Genomic DNA, 18323 nt, shown 5'->3' with positions numbered 1-18323 from the left:
CCCTGGCAGCCCAGAAGGCAGCTGTGTGCTGGGCTGCATCCAATGCAGTGAGAGCAGCAGGGCAGGGAGGGGATTCTGTCTCTCTGCTCTGCTGTCATGAGACTCTACCTGGAGTACTGTGTCCAGTTCTGATGCCCTCAGCATAAGAGGAACATGAAACTGCTGGAGCAGGTCCAGAGGAGATCAGAAAGGCTGGAGAACCTCGTTTATGGAGACAGGCTGAGAATTGAGGCTGTTCAGCTTGGAGAAGAGGCTTCAGGGAGACCTTAGCACAGCCTTCCAGTACCTGAAAGGGGGCTACGAGAAAGCTGGGGAGGGACTTTTTACAAGGGCTTGTTGTGATAGGATGAGAGGGAATGGATTGAAGCTTGGGAAAGGCAGATTTACACTGAAGATTAGGAAGAAATTCTTTACAATGAGGGTGGTGAGACATCTCACTGTTACCCACAGAGGTTGTGGATATGGTTGGAGATGTTCAAGGCCAGGCTGGATGAGGCTCTGAGCAACCTGGTCTAGTGGAAGGTGTCCCTGCCCATGACAGTGCGATAGGAACCAGATGATATTCAAGGTCCCTTCCAACCCAAACAATTCTATGAATCTATTAAATACTTAAAGGGTGAGTGCCAGGAGGATGGAACCAGGCTTGTTTCAGTGATGCCCAGTGACAGGAGATGGGGCAATGAGCAAAAGCATGAAGATAAGAAGTTGCACCTAAACATGAGGAGGAACTTCACTAATGTAAGGGCAATGGAGCCCTGAGAGAAGCTGCCCAGAAAGGTGGAGAAGTCATCTTCTCTCGAGACATTCAAAACCTGCCTGGACATTTTCCTGCATGTGCTTCTTTAGGAGAAGCTGCCTTGGCCAAGGGGGTTGGACATGATCTCCAGAGGTCCTTCCCAACCCCTCTCATTCTGTGATTCTCTGATATATGCACCAGTACACTTGTCTCGTACCTGAGTAGATATGCAGGCACTCAAGGAATATATACAGCAATTGATTTTTAATTTAAGATTATTCACTCTTCTTTCCTTTTTCATCAGTCATTGCCTTCTGTCCCACTTCTTACATCATGAAATTTTAATTGCAGAAAGTTCTCATGGAGATCTGTCTTAAAATTCAAAGGTTGGAGGGAGGTGGAATGAGTGAGCTAAGGAGGTTTGTTTGCCAGGGGATGGGTTTATTGCTTATGCTGTAATTGTGGCATTCTCAGGCACTTCCATTTTAGCACAGCATCTATATGGATCTGATCTGCTTTGCTTTGGCATGCCCTGGGTTTGATGTAAAATCTGATTAAGGGTCTTAAAATTTGACTTTTCCTTGGGGTGGTGTGAATTTGTTATCCATATCTGGCAAAGGCTTTCCCCAGCACATAGCAGTGCAAAGAGATATCAGCCAAACCTGTGCTGAGTATTAAGCAGAGCTGAAAATACTGCACAGCTAAGTTTATGCTGCAGGTGTAGCTGTCCTCTTTGTCATCTTTTGTGTGGGATCCAGGAGAATCTGGGGCAGTGCTAGCTCCAGGGGGGTTGTTTTGTGTAGGTAGAAATGTAAAATATGTAGTTGGATTACTATGGCAAAAAAAATCATAAACAAAGCATATAATCTCCCTTTTTCTTGCCCAGTAGTTATTAGTGTAGCACTTCCTCAGCTCTCTGGTAGATCTGTAGTGTACGCTGCTATTCCAGTGGCTCTGGTGAGGCCTCCTCCACTTGGAATACTGTGTCTAGCTCTGGAGCCACCAGCACAAGAGAGACATGGAATTGTTGGAGAGGATCCAGAGGACTCCAAAGATGATTGGCTCCTGTGAAGCCATGCTCAAAGAATTGGGGCCATTCATCCTTGAGATAATCAGGCTCTGGGGAGACCTCAGAGCTACATTTCAGTTGCTGAGGAGGACCTACAGGAAGGCTGGGGAGGGACTGTTTAGAAGGGCTTGGAGCGATAGGGTGACTCAGCACTGATTTAAATTCCCAGAGACTCAAACAGATTTGATAGAACCAATAACAATTTTTTAGAATGCCCTTCCCTCTTCCCCCTTCTTTCCCAAAATAAAGAAATTAGATGTAGAGAGAGAAAAGGTAAGCACACTCAAATAAAATCATCTCACTCTGATTTGGAAGTTAAAAAAGAAGAAAAGTTTAACAATAAATTAAAAAGGTATCTGAGGTGAGGAAGTTACAAATGTGTAGGGAAGGGAAAACAAGATACAAAATGTGTAAATACAACCAGATTTTGCTGTCAGTGGGTTTCTCTGCCTCGTGGGTGATGGCCACGTGGTAAAACAAAAAGAGAACCAGGAACAGGATGGTGATGCTGGTAGCAGGGAGGCAGGGAGCACAGAGAGAGAGAACAGGAAGTCCCCCCTGCTTTTATGGATCTTTAGACAGGGAGAGTGGGCTAACCATCACCTGTTAGTGTTCAGGCCCACCCCTGGGGAGAGGTCAAGGACACCTAGGGTCAGGTTCAAGGTCACTCCCCCTGGAGGGTTAACCCTGTACATAGGGTGAGGGCCAATGGTTTGAAACTGGAGCAGGGTAGAGTTAGGTTGGACATCAGGAGGAAGTTCTTTACAATGAGAGTGGTGAAATACTGGAACAGGTTGCCCAGAGAGGTGGTTGAGGCCCCATCCCTGGAGACATTCAAGATCAGACTTGATGTGGCCCTGGGCAGCCTGATCTAGTTGGAGGTGTCCCTGCTGACTGCAGGGTGGTTGGACAAGATGACCTTTGAGGGTCCCTTCCAACCCAATGCAATCTGTGAACCTGTGAATCTTATAGTTCCAGTGCTGTGCAAGTCAAGCTCTATTGAGGTCAACATCCCAAAGGACCTGGTTGGAGGCCTGGACCTTTCCCTCATCAACACTTCATGCAAAGGAGTATCCAATGGCACTCATGTCAACATCCATTTCTCCTTGAAGTCCTGTGGCACTGTTGTAGACGTATGTATATCTGTAGCTGTCCTGTCTCTTGGGATCTCCTGGGTTTGTGGCTTCCTTGGGGAATACAGTTGATTTAGCTGTACCATCAGAACAGTTTCCCCAGTTGCCATGCAACTGGCCTCAGACCAGGCCTGAGGTGGCTTCTCAAAGTAGGACAGCTTGTTTCCATCTCCTCTCCAGTGACGTCCATCTGTCAGCATTGGTTCTGCTTTCTCCTCACCCATCACTTCACAGGGGTAGCTTCACCATCGTTCTGGTGCAGAAAGCACATACAGTGTCACTCCTCACCCTCTTGTTGAGATAGAGTCTGATTCCCCAATAACATTTCAGAGGTTGCACTGGCAACCTCTTAGCAGATGGATAGCAGTTGGAAGCAAATTCCTCTGCTCCCTGCAGGAGTGCAGTGCAGTGAAGGTGACAGCAAGCTGAGAGAAGAGGCCCTGAGTCAGCAGTTAAGGGTGAACCTTGTCCTGGTTGCAGCATGGTCAGAAGCTGTACTTTCAGTGGCTAGCTTGTCTGACTTCTCGGAGCAAGGTAAACCCAGCTGCTAGTCTGAACTCCAAGAGGTCTTCCTCAGTGGTCTTCACTTCAACTCCTTTCTTTGCTGCAGGTTGTAAATGACAAAATCATTGCCACCAACCTGGTGACTGGCTTGCCCAAGCAGACTCCAGGAAGCAACGGGGACATCATTGTGCGCACCAGCAAGCTGCTGATCCCGGTGACCTGCGAGTTCCCGCGCCGGTACACCATCTCTGAAGGCTATGTGCCTAACCTCAAGAACTCCCCCTTGGAAATCATGAGCCGCAACCAGGGCATCTTTCCCTTCACTCTTGAGATCTTCAAAGACAAAGATTTTGATGAACCCTACAGGGATGCTCTTCCCACCCTCAAGCTTCGGGACTCACTGTACTTTGGGATTGAACCGCTGGTCCACGTCAGTGGACTGGAAACACTGGTAGAGAGCTGCTTTGCCACTCCCACCTCAAAAATTGATGAGATCCTCAAGTACTACCTGATTCAAGATGGGTGAGTAGATTGTTCCCTCTCTTGCTGGCTTTTTAGACAGGACTTGACAGTGGAGCTAAGTTGCATTGCTGATGTGACACAGGAAACACTCTCACCTCTCCACAGCAGCCTGCCTGCTGTGCTTCTAGCACTCACCAGCAGCCAGACCTTTGGCCGTCAAGCTGCCTGTCCAATCAAAATGATTGGGAGAAGCAGAGGCTGTGAAAGAGGTTACTCCAAGCACAGCCCTTACAGGCTGTATTTCTCTGTCACTAGCCTGGTGGATAATTGAGTTGGCTGCTGTAGAAAAGATACCCTTCCTCTCTCTGCCAGCCTGTGGAGTGCCAAACCAATCAACACAATCCTGCCATGGCTGCCTGCCACTGCCACTCAGCTGCCACAGCAACTGGAGCAAGTTTATTCATTTTCCCGTAACAGCCTTATTATAGCAGAAGCTAGAAGAATCCGTGGCTGGTCCTGGTTGGAGCCCCAGGAGCTCCCCATGCTTTGCTCTTTCTCTGATGCCTGTCAGTGCCCGAAGCCCAGGTTCCTTCAGTTTGGCTGTGATTTTTTTGAGACATTTAGGGTGGAGGCATTTACAGTTACTGATCTTCCCAGGATGTGGTAAATCCACCCAGGGTGAATTTGTGGATCTGGTGTAGAGGGGTGTGCATCAGAGGTTTGGGAAATGCTGCTGTAGGCTCTGTTGCAGCTCCTAAGGTGACCCTTGCTTTCAGACACTTATCTGGGTGCTAACATGACAGTGCCAAACAGTTCAACATTGCTGTGGAGTGCTTGCAACCAGCAGTGCCTAGAAGCTTCACTAGACCACACTGTGGAAACATCACAACTGGGAACCAATCTGATGTCCTCTAGGAAGGAAGGTCCAGCCCAAGTAATATCTATGTCATGACCACATAGTCAAGGAGTTGTGCTTGTACAAGTCCTGTATTCCGTCTGCCAAACCTTCTAAGGAGAAAAGCAATTACTTACTTCCCCAGGTGCTAGGCTAGATTGTCCACCCTTACAGCTGGTGATGGCTCATCCTGTGTGATTGTCAACAGGTGAAGGCGAACATCACCCCATGGCCTGTTCTGTGCTGGATTGAGAACTGGTTGGATGGCTGGGCCCAGAGAGTGGTGGTGAATGGTGCCACATCCAGTTGGCAGCTGTCTCTAGTGGTGTGCCCCAGGGATCAATACTGGGCCCAGTCCTGTTTAGTATCTTCGTTGATGATCTGGATAAAGGGATTGAGTCTTTGATCAGTGAGTTTGCAAATGACACCAAGTTAGGAGCAAGTATCAAGCAAGAGGGTAGGAGGACTCTGCAGAGGGAACTGGACAGGCTGGATAAATGGGCACAATCCAATGCTATGAGTTTGAACAAGTCCAAGTGCAGGGTTCTGCACTTCGGCCACAACGACCCCATGCAGTGCTACAGGCTGGGGACAGAGTGGCTGAGGGCAGCCAGGCAGAGAGGGATGTGCGAGTACTGGTCAACAGCTGACTGAACATGAGCCAGCAGTGTGCCCAGTTGGCCAAGGAGGCCAATGGTATCCTGGCCTGTATCAGGAATAGTGTGGCCAGTAGGACCAGGGCACTCCTCCTGCCCCTGTACTCAGTGCTGGTTAGGCCACACCTTGAATACTGTGTCCAGTTCTGGGCCCCTCAATTTAAGAAGGGTGTTGAGGTGCTTGAACATGTCCCGAGAAGGGCACCAAGTCTGGTGAGGGGGCTGGAGCACAAGCCCTGTGAGGAGAGGCTAAGGGAGCTGGGGGTGTTAAGCCTGGAGAAGGGGATACTCAGGGGAGACCTTATTGCTGTCTACAACTACGTGAAAGGAGGTTGTGGCCGGGAGGGGCTTGGTCTCTTCTCCCAGGCACCCAGTGACAGAACAAGAGGATGCAGTCTCAAGCTGTGATGGGGCAGATTTAAGCTGGATATTAGGAACAAGTTCTTCACAGAAAGAGTGATTGGTTTAGGAATGGGCTGCCCAAGGAGATGGTGGAGTCACCATCCCTGGAGGTGTTTAAAATGAGGCTGGATGAGTCACTTAGTGCCATGGTTTAGTTAATTAGAAGGTGTTAGGTGATAGGTTGGACTCGATGGTCTTGAGAGTCTTTTTCAACCTGGTTGATTCTGTGATTGTCTTGCAGAGGACACTAGACACCAAATTATTTCTATCTCCTTCTGACAGAAATTGCAGCATTAGCTTGCTTTCTCTTCAATCAAGGCTGCAGTCTTTCTATGCCTGACATTTCTGGGCTTTATGAGTGGATTTGTAGTGCAAGGCTTGATTTATTGACCACCTGGCCTGGCTGTTCCTCTGGACCCTTCACAGAGTCAAGGCTCCATTCATTTATATCCTACCACCAGGGAAAATGATGGGATTCAAAACAGTAACCAAAATGTGAACTAAACAGAGAAAGGAGAAGGCAGAGAAAGTCTTGAAGTGAATATTTGAAATTCACCATGGAACCAGTATGGAGGAACAACCCCCTGCACCAGTACAGGTGAGGGGCTGACCTGCTGGAAATCAGCTCTGCAGAGAAGGACTTGAGAGTGCTGGTCAACAGGTTCCACATGAGCCAGCAATGTGCCCTTGTAGCCAAGAAAGCAAATAGTCGTCTGTGGTACATCCCTCTACTCAGCTCTAGTGAGGCCACATCTGGAGTAGTGAGTTCAGCTCTGAGGTCCCCAGTTCAAGAAAGACAGGGAACTGCTTAAGAGAGTCCAGCAGAGGCTACAAAGATGCTGAGGGGACAGGAGAGTCTCTGTGAAGAGGAAAGTCTGAGAGACCTGAGGTTCTTTAGCCTTGAGAAGTGCAGCCTGAAAGGGGATCTGATCAATGTTCATCAATAACTGAAGGGCATATGGGGGCAAGAGGATGGGGTCAGTCTTCTCTGACCAGTCACAGGACATGGGGCAACAGACACAAGATGGAACTCAGGAGCTTCCATCTGAACAGGAGGAGAAACCTCTTTGCTGTGAGGGTGCTGGAGCCCTGGAGCAGGCTGCCCAGAGAGGTCATGGAGTCTCCTTCTCTGGAAAGACTCCAAACCCACCTGGACGTTGTGATCCTGGGCAACCTGCTCTGGCTCACCTCGCTGTATCAGGAGGGTTGTACTAGATGATCCCTAAAGGACCCTACAACTCCTACCATGCTGGGATTATGGCATTTACAGCACCAGTAGTCCCTTTGGTGCTGTTCTCCTGCAGAGGGCATTCAAACTTCACCAAAGGGGTAACTGGACTGAAACTTCATCCAGCTTGCTCACTCTCCAGGCTGTTGCTGCAGGCCCCGGTGTCCCCAGGCATGCCAGCCCCCATGTCCTGTGAAAGCCCCAGTGTCCCCAGATATGCTAGCCCCCATGCCCCGTGCCATATGGAAACTGTCTCAGCCCAAAGGCTGGTGCTGTGCTCCTAAGCTCACTGCAGCTGTCTCTCTGTGTGCTCACAGCAATTACAAAGTAAAATTAGCTGAGTGCACTGCTGATTTGTCCCTACTACAAACAACTCTGGAATAACCCAGTTTCAGTTCTGGGCTCCTCAATTCAAGAGATGTTGAGATACTGGAATGTGTCCAGAGAAGAGCAAAAAAGCTGGTGAGAGGCCTGGAGCACAGCCCTGTGAGGAGAGGCTGAGGGAGCTGGGGGTGTGCAGTCTGCAGAACAGGAGGCTCAGTGGTGACCTCATTGTTGTCTACAATTACCTGAAGGGAGGCTGTAGCCAGGTGGGGTTGGTCTCTTCTGCCAGGCAAGCAGCAACAGAAGAAGGGGACACAGCCTCAAGTTGTGGTGGGGGAGGTCTAGGCTGGATGTTAGGAGGAAGTTGTCAGAGAGAGTGATTGGCATTGGAATGGGCTGCCCAGGGAGGTGGTGGAGTCACCGTCCCTGGAGGCATTGAAGCAGAGCCTGAATGGGGCACTTAATGCCATGGTCTGGTTGATTGGCCAGGGCTGGGTGCTAGGTTAGGCTGGATTATCTTGGAGGTCTCTTCCAACCTGATTGATTCTGTTCTATTAATCAACTCACCTCAAAAGTCCAAGACAATAAAGACAGTATTTTAATATCAGTTTGTCTATGAATGATTAGACTTGCAGGAGTTAGCTGCTGCTTCCAGAGGGAAGCAGTGGTTAAATTGGAGGGGATATATCTTAGGCTGAGGGATGGGGAAAATTCCCCTTCCCTGCTTTCTTCCCTGTTTTCAGTTGGTGAGATGGGAAATTCTTCTCCTGTGTGATTCCTCATCCCTGTACTGACGTGACCACATTGGAAATCATGATTTTCCCAGCTCCCTCCCTGCTGTCTCTGTAATGCTCTCCTCTCCTGCTAGCTCAGACAGCCTCAAAGAAACTCTTCTGCTTCTGATCTTGTTCCTCTCTTTTTCAGATCAGAACTCAATAGAAGCCATTGACCGATTGCACAGGAGATAGACATAACAGCTCTCTAGGGCACCCGGACCAAAGTGATGTCACTGAGGGTGATCCATTCTCACCTGATGTGGTCAAGAGCTGTCATTTGTCTGGGCATGGTGTGGTTAAGATAGTTCCATTGCAAGGAACCCGTTGGGCTGCCCCTCGTTTTCAAGCTGAGTTGGTTATTTTACTCTCAAAGTTCTTCTTTTACCTCACAACCCCTCAGTAAGAGAGTCAGAGCACAACTTCCATGGCACTGCCACTCTCTGCTCTCATCACCTAAGCATGTTATGCACAGGGAAGAGTTCTTTTCCCTGTAATTAGTGGATGAGAAGCTGGACATGAGCAACCCAGAAGGCCAATGGTATCCCAGGCTGCATCAAAAGAAGCATGGCCAGCAGATCGAGATAGGTAATCCTACCACTCTGCTCTTGTGAAGCCTCACCTGGAGTACTGCATCCAGTTCTGCAGCCCTCACAGAATCACAGAAACAGTCAGGTTGGAGAAGACCCTCAGGATCACCAAGTCTAACTGATACCCTCACTCTACAAGGTTCACCCTGAGCCATATCCCCAAGCGCCTCATCCAAATGACTTTTAAACACATCCAGGGATGGTGACTCAACCACCTCCCTGGGCAGCCCATTCCAATGCCTGCCCAACTCTTGCTGTGAAAATATTTTTCCTAATATATAGTCCAAACCTACCTAGCCACAGCTTGAGGCCATTCCCTGTTCTTCTATCACTATTTACCTGTGAGAAGAGACCAGCACCAACCTCTCTACAATGTCCTTTCAGGTAGCTGTAGAGAGCACTGAGGTCTCCCCTCAGCCTCTTCTCTTTCAAACTAAACAGTGACTCTCAGTCACTCTTTATGAGATTTTTCTCCAGGCCCTTCCCCAGCGTCATTGCCCTCCTCTGCACTTGCTCCAGCACCTCCACATCCCTCTTGTAATCAGGTGTCCATCACAGGATACCACTGAGGAGACACTACTACCTTCTTGCCACCCACCTTTCAATGATTTGCCTTCTCTCAGTCTTCTCCAGAGTAAACAGCCTCAGGTCTCTCAACCTTTCCCCATAAGACAGATGTTCCAGCCCCTTAATCATCCTCATAACCCTCTTTTGGAAACTCTTTACTATATCTTGATCTGGGACCCCAGAAGTGGACACGGTACTGCAGATGTGGTCTCATCAGTGCAGAGTAGAGGGGGAGGAGAACATCCCTTGCCCTGCTGGCCATACTCTTATTAGTGTACCCCAGATTTTGTTGGCTACAAGGGCACACTGCTCTCCCATAGATAACTTACTGTCCATCAGGACTGCCAAGTCCTTCTTTATGGAAAAATTGATGTGACAAGCTTCAATTGAACTGCTCTCATGAAGGGGAAAAGGTACTAGATTTTTAGAGGACTTCCTCTGAGGTAAGAAGGGGAAGATTTGGGTACCTTTGCTTTGCAAAGCTTGATGGTGGCAGTACACCCTGCCCCAGGATCTCCCTGAATGATTATCCACCACTGCAAACCCAAGGTTTTTCCTGCCCATGACTTCATCTTCCTATAAAATTCAAGATTTATCATTCCTTGACAATCGATTGGCCATTCCACAAGGGTCAATTAATCTTGATATTCACTTTAAGGGTAGTCAGTATCCACTTATTGATTTTAAGAATAATGAAAAGTAAGTACCTGGGCCCCAGTCTCTGGGCTTGTCATGGGAGCAAACCTCCCACTGCAGTCAGGATTGCCAGACTCCTTGAAGGGTAGAATCCTCATCTTGCATTTTAAATTCTTGGCCACTTCTTTGGCACTTCCCAAAGGTGTCCTGTCACTCACAGATATGAGGTGCTTGAGGCAATTAGCAAGGCAGGAATTATAAAATATGTAGTTAATTTTTATTTCAGAAAATTCCTGCTCACAACTATATACTGAGTTAAATTTGGGTTCTAATTTGGTGGGGAATATCTTCACAAGGATGGGCAGTTCATTCATTTTGGAGAATCAGAAGAATTGTTAAATTTCAGCCACAAAATGGCTTTGCCTCACTTATAAATAGGCAGCCTGGAGCCCTAGGGAAAGTCTGTGCTACTCGCTGTGGTGGTGTAGGCATTTCAAGCTAGTCCCTGGCTCCTTTGTGGCAGTGTTGGAACTGCTTGGCCGTTGGGAGGCTTCCAGATCTTCTTAGGGTGCTGGGAAAGAGGCAGAGGATCTCTGACCTGATCCTGATTCCTCTTGGCATGGAGGTTTGCAGAGGTGCAGGCAGGTGCAGTTGTGCAGAGAGCACCATGTCGGTGGCGCTTCTTGCCATATAGTGAGGCACTTAAATGCCTTTTCCTAGGAAACTTGAGGCACTTAAGTTTCCAGGTAGTTCAAACCCAAAATATCAGGACTAAGCTGATCTGAAGCACGAGGCAGAGCAGAACACCTCAGCCAAGAGCAGTGGGGCAGAGGCAGACAGACAGAGGCAGCTCTACTGTTTGCAGCTTAGCTCAATCTGTATTATTTGCCTGAGGGCAAAGGCTCCTTTGGCCACAAAGATTCACCAATCAAAATGGTATTTGCCAAACTGACCACATTAGGTGACCCCAGGACTTGCTCACCCTTATTTGGGCAAGACACTAACAGGTACCTAAACACCTGTGGGTACCTGTTTAGCACTTTGAGAGGGGACACTATGGCCCAAGCCTTTGTTTTCCTCCCAGCCTTGCTTCCCCCATCAGCAGAAGGGTGGGGCAAGCCAGGACATCTCATAGGCCTGTTAGCCTTCCAGGACAGTGCTCATGCCACATTTCCAAAGCATAGGATGAACAGTTGGTTTCACTTGTCCATTTCATCCAACCGTCCAGTTGGACAGTGCTGGACTGAGATTGCTTCTTTGGTGCTCATGTGAGCTTTCTTTGACAGGCATCTGACATCTGTTATGGGAGATATTCTTCATACATGGGATCAAATCATGTCATTACCAAACTGGGTTTTGATGCTTTATGGTTCAGACCTCTCACCATTTCAAAGAATCACAGTGGTATGGGTTGGAAATGACCTCTGGAGACTTTTTTAGTCCAACTCCTCTGATAAAGCATCTTTGCCTAGAGCCAGTTCAACAGGATCACATCCACATGGGTTTTGAAAGTCTCCAGAGAAGGAAGCTTCACAACCTCTCTGGGAAACCTGTTCCAGTCTACTCAAACCAAAGTTGTTTTTTTTACCTCTTGTTCAGGTGGAACCTCTTGTGTTCCAGTTTGTGCCCATTTCCCTTCATTCTGTTGCTGGGCACCACTGAAAAGAATCTGACCTCATCTTCTTGACACCCACCTTTTAGCTCTTGATGAGCATTTATAAGATCCTATCTTGGTCTTATCTTCTGCAGATTAAAACCCCCCAGGTCTGTCAGCCTCTCTTCATAAGAGAGATTCTCCTGTCCCCCTACCATTTTTGTGGTCCTCTGTTGGACTCTCTCAGGTATTTCCTTGACTCTCTCAAACTGCAGAGTCTAAGCTGGACACTACTCCTCATGTATCCTCACTAGGGCAGAGTAGAGGTGGAAGATAACCTCCCTTGACCTGCTGGCCCCAATGCATCTCAGGATTCCATTGGCCTTCATGGCCACAGTGACACATTGTTGGCTCATGGTGAACTTGTCCCCCAGGACTCACAGTTCCTCCTCCACAGAGCTATTTTCCAGCATGTTTCTACATGAGCCAGCAGTGTGCCCAGGTGGCCAAGAGAGCCAGTGGCATCCTGGCCTGCATCAGGAATGGTGTGGTCAGCAGGAGCAGGGAGGTCATTCTGCCCCTGTACTCTGCACTGGTTAGACCACACCTTGAGTACTGTGTTCAGTTCTGGGCCCCCCAGTTTAGGAGGGACATTGAGATGCTTGAGCGTGTCCAGAGAAGGGCGACGAGGCTGGGGAGAGGCCTCGAGCACAGCCCTACAAGGAGAGGCTGAGGGAGCTGGGATTGTTTAGCCTGGAGAAGAGGAGGCTCAGGGGTGACCTTATTGCTGTCTACAACTACCTGAGGGGTGGTTGTGGCCAGGAGGAGGTTGCTCTCTTCTCTCAGGTGGCCAGCTCCAGAACAAGAGGACACAGCCTCAGGCTGTGCCAGGGGAAATTTAGGCTGGAGGTGAGGAGAAAGTTCTTCACTGAGAGAGTCATTGGACACTGGAATGGGCTGCCCGGGGAGGTGGTGGAGTCGCCGTCCCTTGGGCAGTTCAAGGCAGGATTGGACGTGGCACTTGGTGCCATGGTCTAGCCTTGAGCTCTGTGGTAAAGGGTTGGACTTGATGATCTGTGAGGTCTCTTCCAACCCTGATGATACTGTGATACTGTGATACTTAGCATGTTCAAGAAGACACTGGGAACTCAGAGAACTTAACCAATGAAGTTAAATCAAATTACCTCTAAATATATTTCCTTTTTATTTTGAGTTTTTTTTTTTTTAGTTCTCAATGATCTATGAGAATTTTGCCTGAAAAGCTCAAGGAACACAGGGAGGACAAGGACCTGCTGGAGGGGGTCCAGAGGAAGGCTGCAAATATGATCAGGGGGCTGAGGGCTGGTCAGCTCGGAGAAGAGAAGGCTCTGGGGAGACCTAGTAGTAGCCTTTCAGTACTTGAAGAGGCATACAAGAATGCTGGAAAAAGACTGTTTACAAAGGCCTGGAGTGATAGGATAAAGGACAATGATTTGAAATTGGAGAAGAGTAGATTTAGATTGGATAAGAACAAGTTCTGCACCATGAGAGTGGTGAAACACAGCAACACATTTCCCAGGTTGGTAATTGAGGCCTCATCTCTGGAGCAATTCAAGGTCAGGCTCGACAAGGCTCTCAGCAGTTTGACATAGTGGAGGATGTCCCTGCTGATTGCAGGGATGTTGGAGTAGATGACCTTTAAAGATCACTTCCAACTCAAACCGTTCTATGATTCCTCCTCATTCTTCTGTTTTCCTCCTCCCTAGCCCCAAACCAGTAGGTTTCCTGCCGCCAGCATGGAGAACCTCTGGGGAACCTGAGTTTTAGGAGTCAGTTGGAGCCAGCATCCTGGAATCATCACGGTTTATATGCTCACAAACAAGAACATGCTTACAAGTTGACTTTATGTCCCCAAAGCTTGGCCAGTCACTTCTGAAAATTCTTTAGCTGTCATTCTTTACAGTCAGATGCCTTCAGGAATGCTGCTTTCCAAAGCAATTTTATCCTAAACAACTTAGTAACATCCAGTGTTTGGCCTCAAGGGTGAGGACTTTCTGTCAGCTTTTCTAGTTGCATGATGTTAATTTATTAGCTCTCCTTGGATAGCTTTTATGTTTGCCACCCCAGGCTAGACAAGCACTGCAGACAGCAACATCCCTTCACACCGTGACCTCCACTGGCTGAGAAAAGCTGCAGGAATATGTGTGGGTGAAAATAATGCTAGGATGAGCCCAATGCTTAGTGCTGCTACTGCTCTACTGGAAGGCAGGAACCCCTCTGCTGTGCAGACAGGCTGGGAGAGTTGGGGTTGTTCAGCCTGTAGAAGAGAAGGCTCCAGAGAGACCTTAGAGCAGTACTTAAAAGAAAAAAATAGGGAACTTAGGAAAAATTTCTTCACAGAAAGGGTTCTCAAGCATTTGAACAGGCTGCCCAAGGAGGTGGAGTCACCATCCCTGTGTGATTTAAGACAGGTGGATGTGGTGCTGAGGTATGTGCTTTGGTGGTAGTTAGTAGCTTACTGTGAGCTCTTGGTGGGCTGCTGGACTTGATGATCTCACAGGTCTCTTCCAACTTCAAAAGTTCTGTGATTCTGATGGGGTAGACTGGGAACAGACATTTTAGCAGAGCCTGCTGGGACAAGACAAGGGGTGACAGTTTGAAACTGAGAGGGAGATTTAGACTGGATGGAATACATGTTTTATGCTGAGGGTGGTGAGACATAGACCCAGGTGAGACATTCCCAGAGGTGATAGAAGCACCATTCCTGGAACTATTCCAGGTCAGGTTGTTTGGGGCTCTGAGCAACCTGCTGTAGTTGTAGATGTCCCTGCTGACTGGACTAAATGACCTTTAAAGGCCCTTTTCAACCCAAACCGGTCTGTGATTCTACTGCAGGTAACAGGAGGACTTGCAGTAGGCTGCTGCTCACAGAGCAGAGGATTTCCAAAGACAGGCTCTAGTGAAAGCAGAGCTATATACAGATAGAAATTCGCTGCTCTTTGATGATTGAACCTGTCAAACATCAGTATTTCCTGCAATGCCTTGCATGTTTCTGGTGTAAAGGCAGAATCTAAATTTCCTGTCAGAAGAGGACACCTAATAGCAGCCTTCCAGTACCTGAAGGGACTTAAAAGAAGGCTGCAGAGGGACTGTTTACAAAGGCCTGCAGTGATAGGATGAGGGCCAACAGTTTGATATAAGAGTAGGTTTATATTGGATGTTAGGAACAAGTTCTGCACCATGAGGGTGGGGGAACACTGCAGTGGGTTGCCCAGGGAAGTGGTTGAGGCCTCATCTCTGGAGATATTCAAGATGAGGCTTTACAAGGCTCTGAGCAACCTGATCTAGTGGAGGATGTCCCTGCTGACTGCAGTGGGGTTGGAATAGATGGCCTTTAGAGATCAGTTCCAGCTCAAGCCACTCTATGATTCTATGACTTTTTTGTTGTGGCACCGTTATTCCTGTCTCTGCCACCACCACTTGACTTGCAAAAATCTCCATTTCTGGAATTAACTTGCTAGAAATGGACTTGATGTTCTCCAGAGGTTCCTTCCACCCCCTACCATTCTCTGATTCTGTGATTTTATGATCACAGCAGAGTTAAGGCCCTCTCAGAATGCCCAAGGCTTTGCAGCTGGGCAGCAGTAATTATTGAGTCACCAGCAATTTTGGTTTTGTTGTCTGTCAGACTCTAAACAGGCTGTAATAGCTGATAAATAGACTGCACCTGGAATGGAAATATTTATTTGAGGAGCTCATTTTGTTGTAATTTTGTAACCTTTTCTAGCACTGACCGTGGAGAAATTGAAATGATCGTTTTTAGTGTCCTGAATTTGAGCCACCCAACCATGTCCAGCAGGCAGGAAAATGTAAATGATGTAAAGCAAATCTGGATTTCTGTGGCTTTCATCCTCTGGGACATTACATTAACGTGGGCACAGGCTTCTTCCTTCTAAGCATGATTTATGTGCTTTTGTATATGTATAGAGAAAGCAGAGAATACATTATGCTGCATAAGGTTTTTGCTGCTCACTGCTGGCTGTTGCACAGAGGGTGAACCGAGGACAGACTGGCCTGCAGCTCTCTGGCAGGCCCTCTGCTGAGGGGGCTGGACTGTGTCCTGCCAGCTCTCCACTGCTGAGCTGTTCTTTGTCTGGAGATGTTATTATCAATTGCTTTTGTTGTTCCCTGTCACTCCCAAATTTGCTTCTGTGGCCAAAGAGGAAGTAACATGGATGGTAGCTTAGCTTGAGAGAGCCAAACCTTCTTTTCCTTTCCGTAGTTAAATAGGCTGGGATAGTTTTTGCTTCTTTTCCATTTCTGGGAAACCCATTAAATTCTATCCCTCTCCTTTCCTCAGCTGTGTTTCTGATGATTCAGTGAAGCAGTACACGTCAAAGGACCACCTTGCCAAGCATTTCCAGGTTCCTGTATTCAAGTTTGTGGGCAAAGACAACAAGGTAAGCTCAAAACCCACCTCTTGGATATTGCATCAGCCCTGAGCTGCCTCAAGAGTCTCAGCACATACCTGGCTGTATTAGATCATGAAGGGGAGGAGTGGCTGACCCAAAGCAGATGCTGCCATCCCTCTTCCAGCAGTTGATTTTTAGGAGCCTGACACAAGTTCTTGAAGAAAGAGGGATAGGAGCAACTAAAATTAAATGTGAAAGGTAGTTGTAGAGCTTCAACACCACAGCAGGCTAAAATCATTGTTTCCAGGATAGTCTTAGTGGACTGTTCTATCCTGGGCAAGATAAGTATTCCCAGTCACGAAGCAGAAACCTGTGGAGTTAGGCACGTTAGGCAGTGTCCTGTCTTCAAAACAAGACAGTCCATAGTTTGGAGTCTCTTCAGCTTTCCATCTTCTCTGACTCTTGTGGGTACAGATGCAAAGCCACCAGGCTGGTGGCATTCTGTGACAGAAGATTTGTAGTGGGAGAACAGTTGAAGGATGCCGTTTTCCTAATGAAAATAACTTTCCTTAGCTGTACTGGAAGAAATAAAGCCTTTCAACCACTGCTGTTATGCTCAGCAAATACTGCTTGCTCCAAAAATGGCATAACGGTGCCACTCCAGCTCCTGGATTGCCTCAGGAGGGTTAAAATGGATGAGATCTCTCAAAACTCAGAAATTTTGCTTGGCTTCGGATTGTTGCTGCTGCCTCCAACCTGCATCCTCCCATCCTGTGCTGGGATTTTGCTTCAAACCTCATCACTGACCAAATACTCACAAATCTTTGCTTCCCTAACTGCTGCTTGCAGGGATCTTGCTTACTCTTCTTGTCATTAGGAGGGCAGGAAGCAGTGATCCTGTCACTGACTGCCTTTGCTGTATGAAAAGAAAAAGCAGCTGTCTCCCTGTCCTTGGTCTTCTCCTCCCCTCAACTTCTGGTCTTAGTCCCTCATCTATCTGGATTTTCCTCCTTTGCCTCCTGATTTCCTAGCTTTGTTTTGTCAGCTCACATCAAATTCTCTTGTACATTTCTATCAGTCCATCTGCTTGTGAGGCTTCCTGTATCCTTGATCAGCTTCCTGCTGTGCAACTCATGACAGTCCATACCAACTCTTCCAAGCTTGTTCCTGACATTTTCATCCTTTCCTCTGGAGGATTATTCCACGCCTTTGTATTCCCTTTCTAGCCCCTGGCTAACAGGCAGAAGCCATGCTTTGAGATCTCAGCTGGAAAGTGTGCCCTCTCCTGGGCACCTAAGAAACCAGATGGAGCAGCCAGTTTGGCTGTGGATGGTGATGGTGGCTGAGGACCTCATTGAAGCAGGGGCAGAAATGGCTGGGCCATGGCTAGTGTGATTGCCAGGGCTGCATGCTGACTTGGCCTGCTGTCTCACCACTCTCCAGGAGGTCTTCTTGCACTGCCGCATCCTCGTGTGTGGAGCGCTGGACGAGAGCTCGCGCTGTGCCCAGGGCTGCCGCAGGCGTGTCCGCAGGGTGGCTGTGACAGAGGAGGAGGAGGAGGAGGAAGCTGGTCACATGGCAAACCATGTCCTGTCTGGTGGACCCATCAGAATTGACTTTGATGACTAACATCCACCCTCTGGAACGGCCTCTCCACCTGCCACCAGCCTTCTTCATCAATGCCTTCTGCCATGGCTGTTTGAGAAATGAAGCATTTGGTCAAGCCCCACTTGAACCTCAAGACTTGGCCCCACAACTGCACGATGGTCATCTGTGGGCACACAAGGCAGCCCTCCCAGTGCCACCCAGACTGCAGAACACTTTGGCTTTACCCACATTCCTTCCCAACAACCCTTTGGTTGAAGGAACCCTGTTGCTTTGCAGGCTTGAAACATTACCCAGCTTTGTTTTTCCCTACATCTGCCTGCAGGCTCCATGGAACTGTTCCTCCTTGAGTAAACCAACATTATTCCAGTCCTTCTTTCATCAGGCAGCACAAGCAGCCTCATAGGTAAAGGTGTTTGCTGTGCTGCTCTGTGAGTGATGCTGAAGCTAATAAAAACATGTATAAACACATCTGTCTCCTAACGTGGAAGTTCCTTGGAGCTACAAAGCAGTTGTCATTGCAGGCAGCTAAAGCTCAGCTCTGTCACAGGCACATTTAAATGTTAGTTTTAAATAGTAAAATGTAGTTGAGACAACTCAGGATTGTTTTAGTGTCTCTTGGCCATTGCATGCAGCATAGTAGTGTCTATTCTTTTACTCTAGCATTGTTTGTCTCCCTTTTCTTCCCTCCTCCCAGCTGTGGTGTCTTTCCTACATGCTGTAGCACCTTCATTGTAAGAAAGGAAGACCATTAGACA

General features: G+C 48.1%; 1 protein-coding gene across 1 annotated transcript in view; it reads left to right on the top strand.

Moving 5' to 3' along the window:
• The window catches only part of OIT3 (oncoprotein induced transcript 3), a 35230-nt gene extending 17196 nt beyond the window's left edge, over positions 1 to 18034 (top strand). Inside the window, exons 7-10 of the mRNA XM_064145571.1 lie at positions 2778 to 2938; positions 3549 to 3964; positions 15909 to 16008; positions 17404 to 18034. Coding sequence (XP_064001641.1) covers positions 2778 to 2938; positions 3549 to 3964; positions 15909 to 16008; positions 17404 to 17589 — 863 coding nt within the window. The 3' untranslated portion in view covers positions 17590 to 18034. The remainder of the gene's footprint in view (positions 1 to 2777; positions 2939 to 3548; positions 3965 to 15908; positions 16009 to 17403) is intronic.
• Positions 18035 to 18323: the final 289 nt, after the last annotated feature.

The sequence above is a fragment of the Pogoniulus pusillus genome, chromosome 6 (assembly GCF_015220805.1).
Source record: "Pogoniulus pusillus isolate bPogPus1 chromosome 6, bPogPus1.pri, whole genome shotgun sequence".
In the NCBI taxonomy this organism is placed as follows: domain Eukaryota; kingdom Metazoa; phylum Chordata; class Aves; order Piciformes; family Lybiidae; genus Pogoniulus; species Pogoniulus pusillus.
This window is presented reverse-complemented; position numbering and strand designations above follow the sequence as displayed.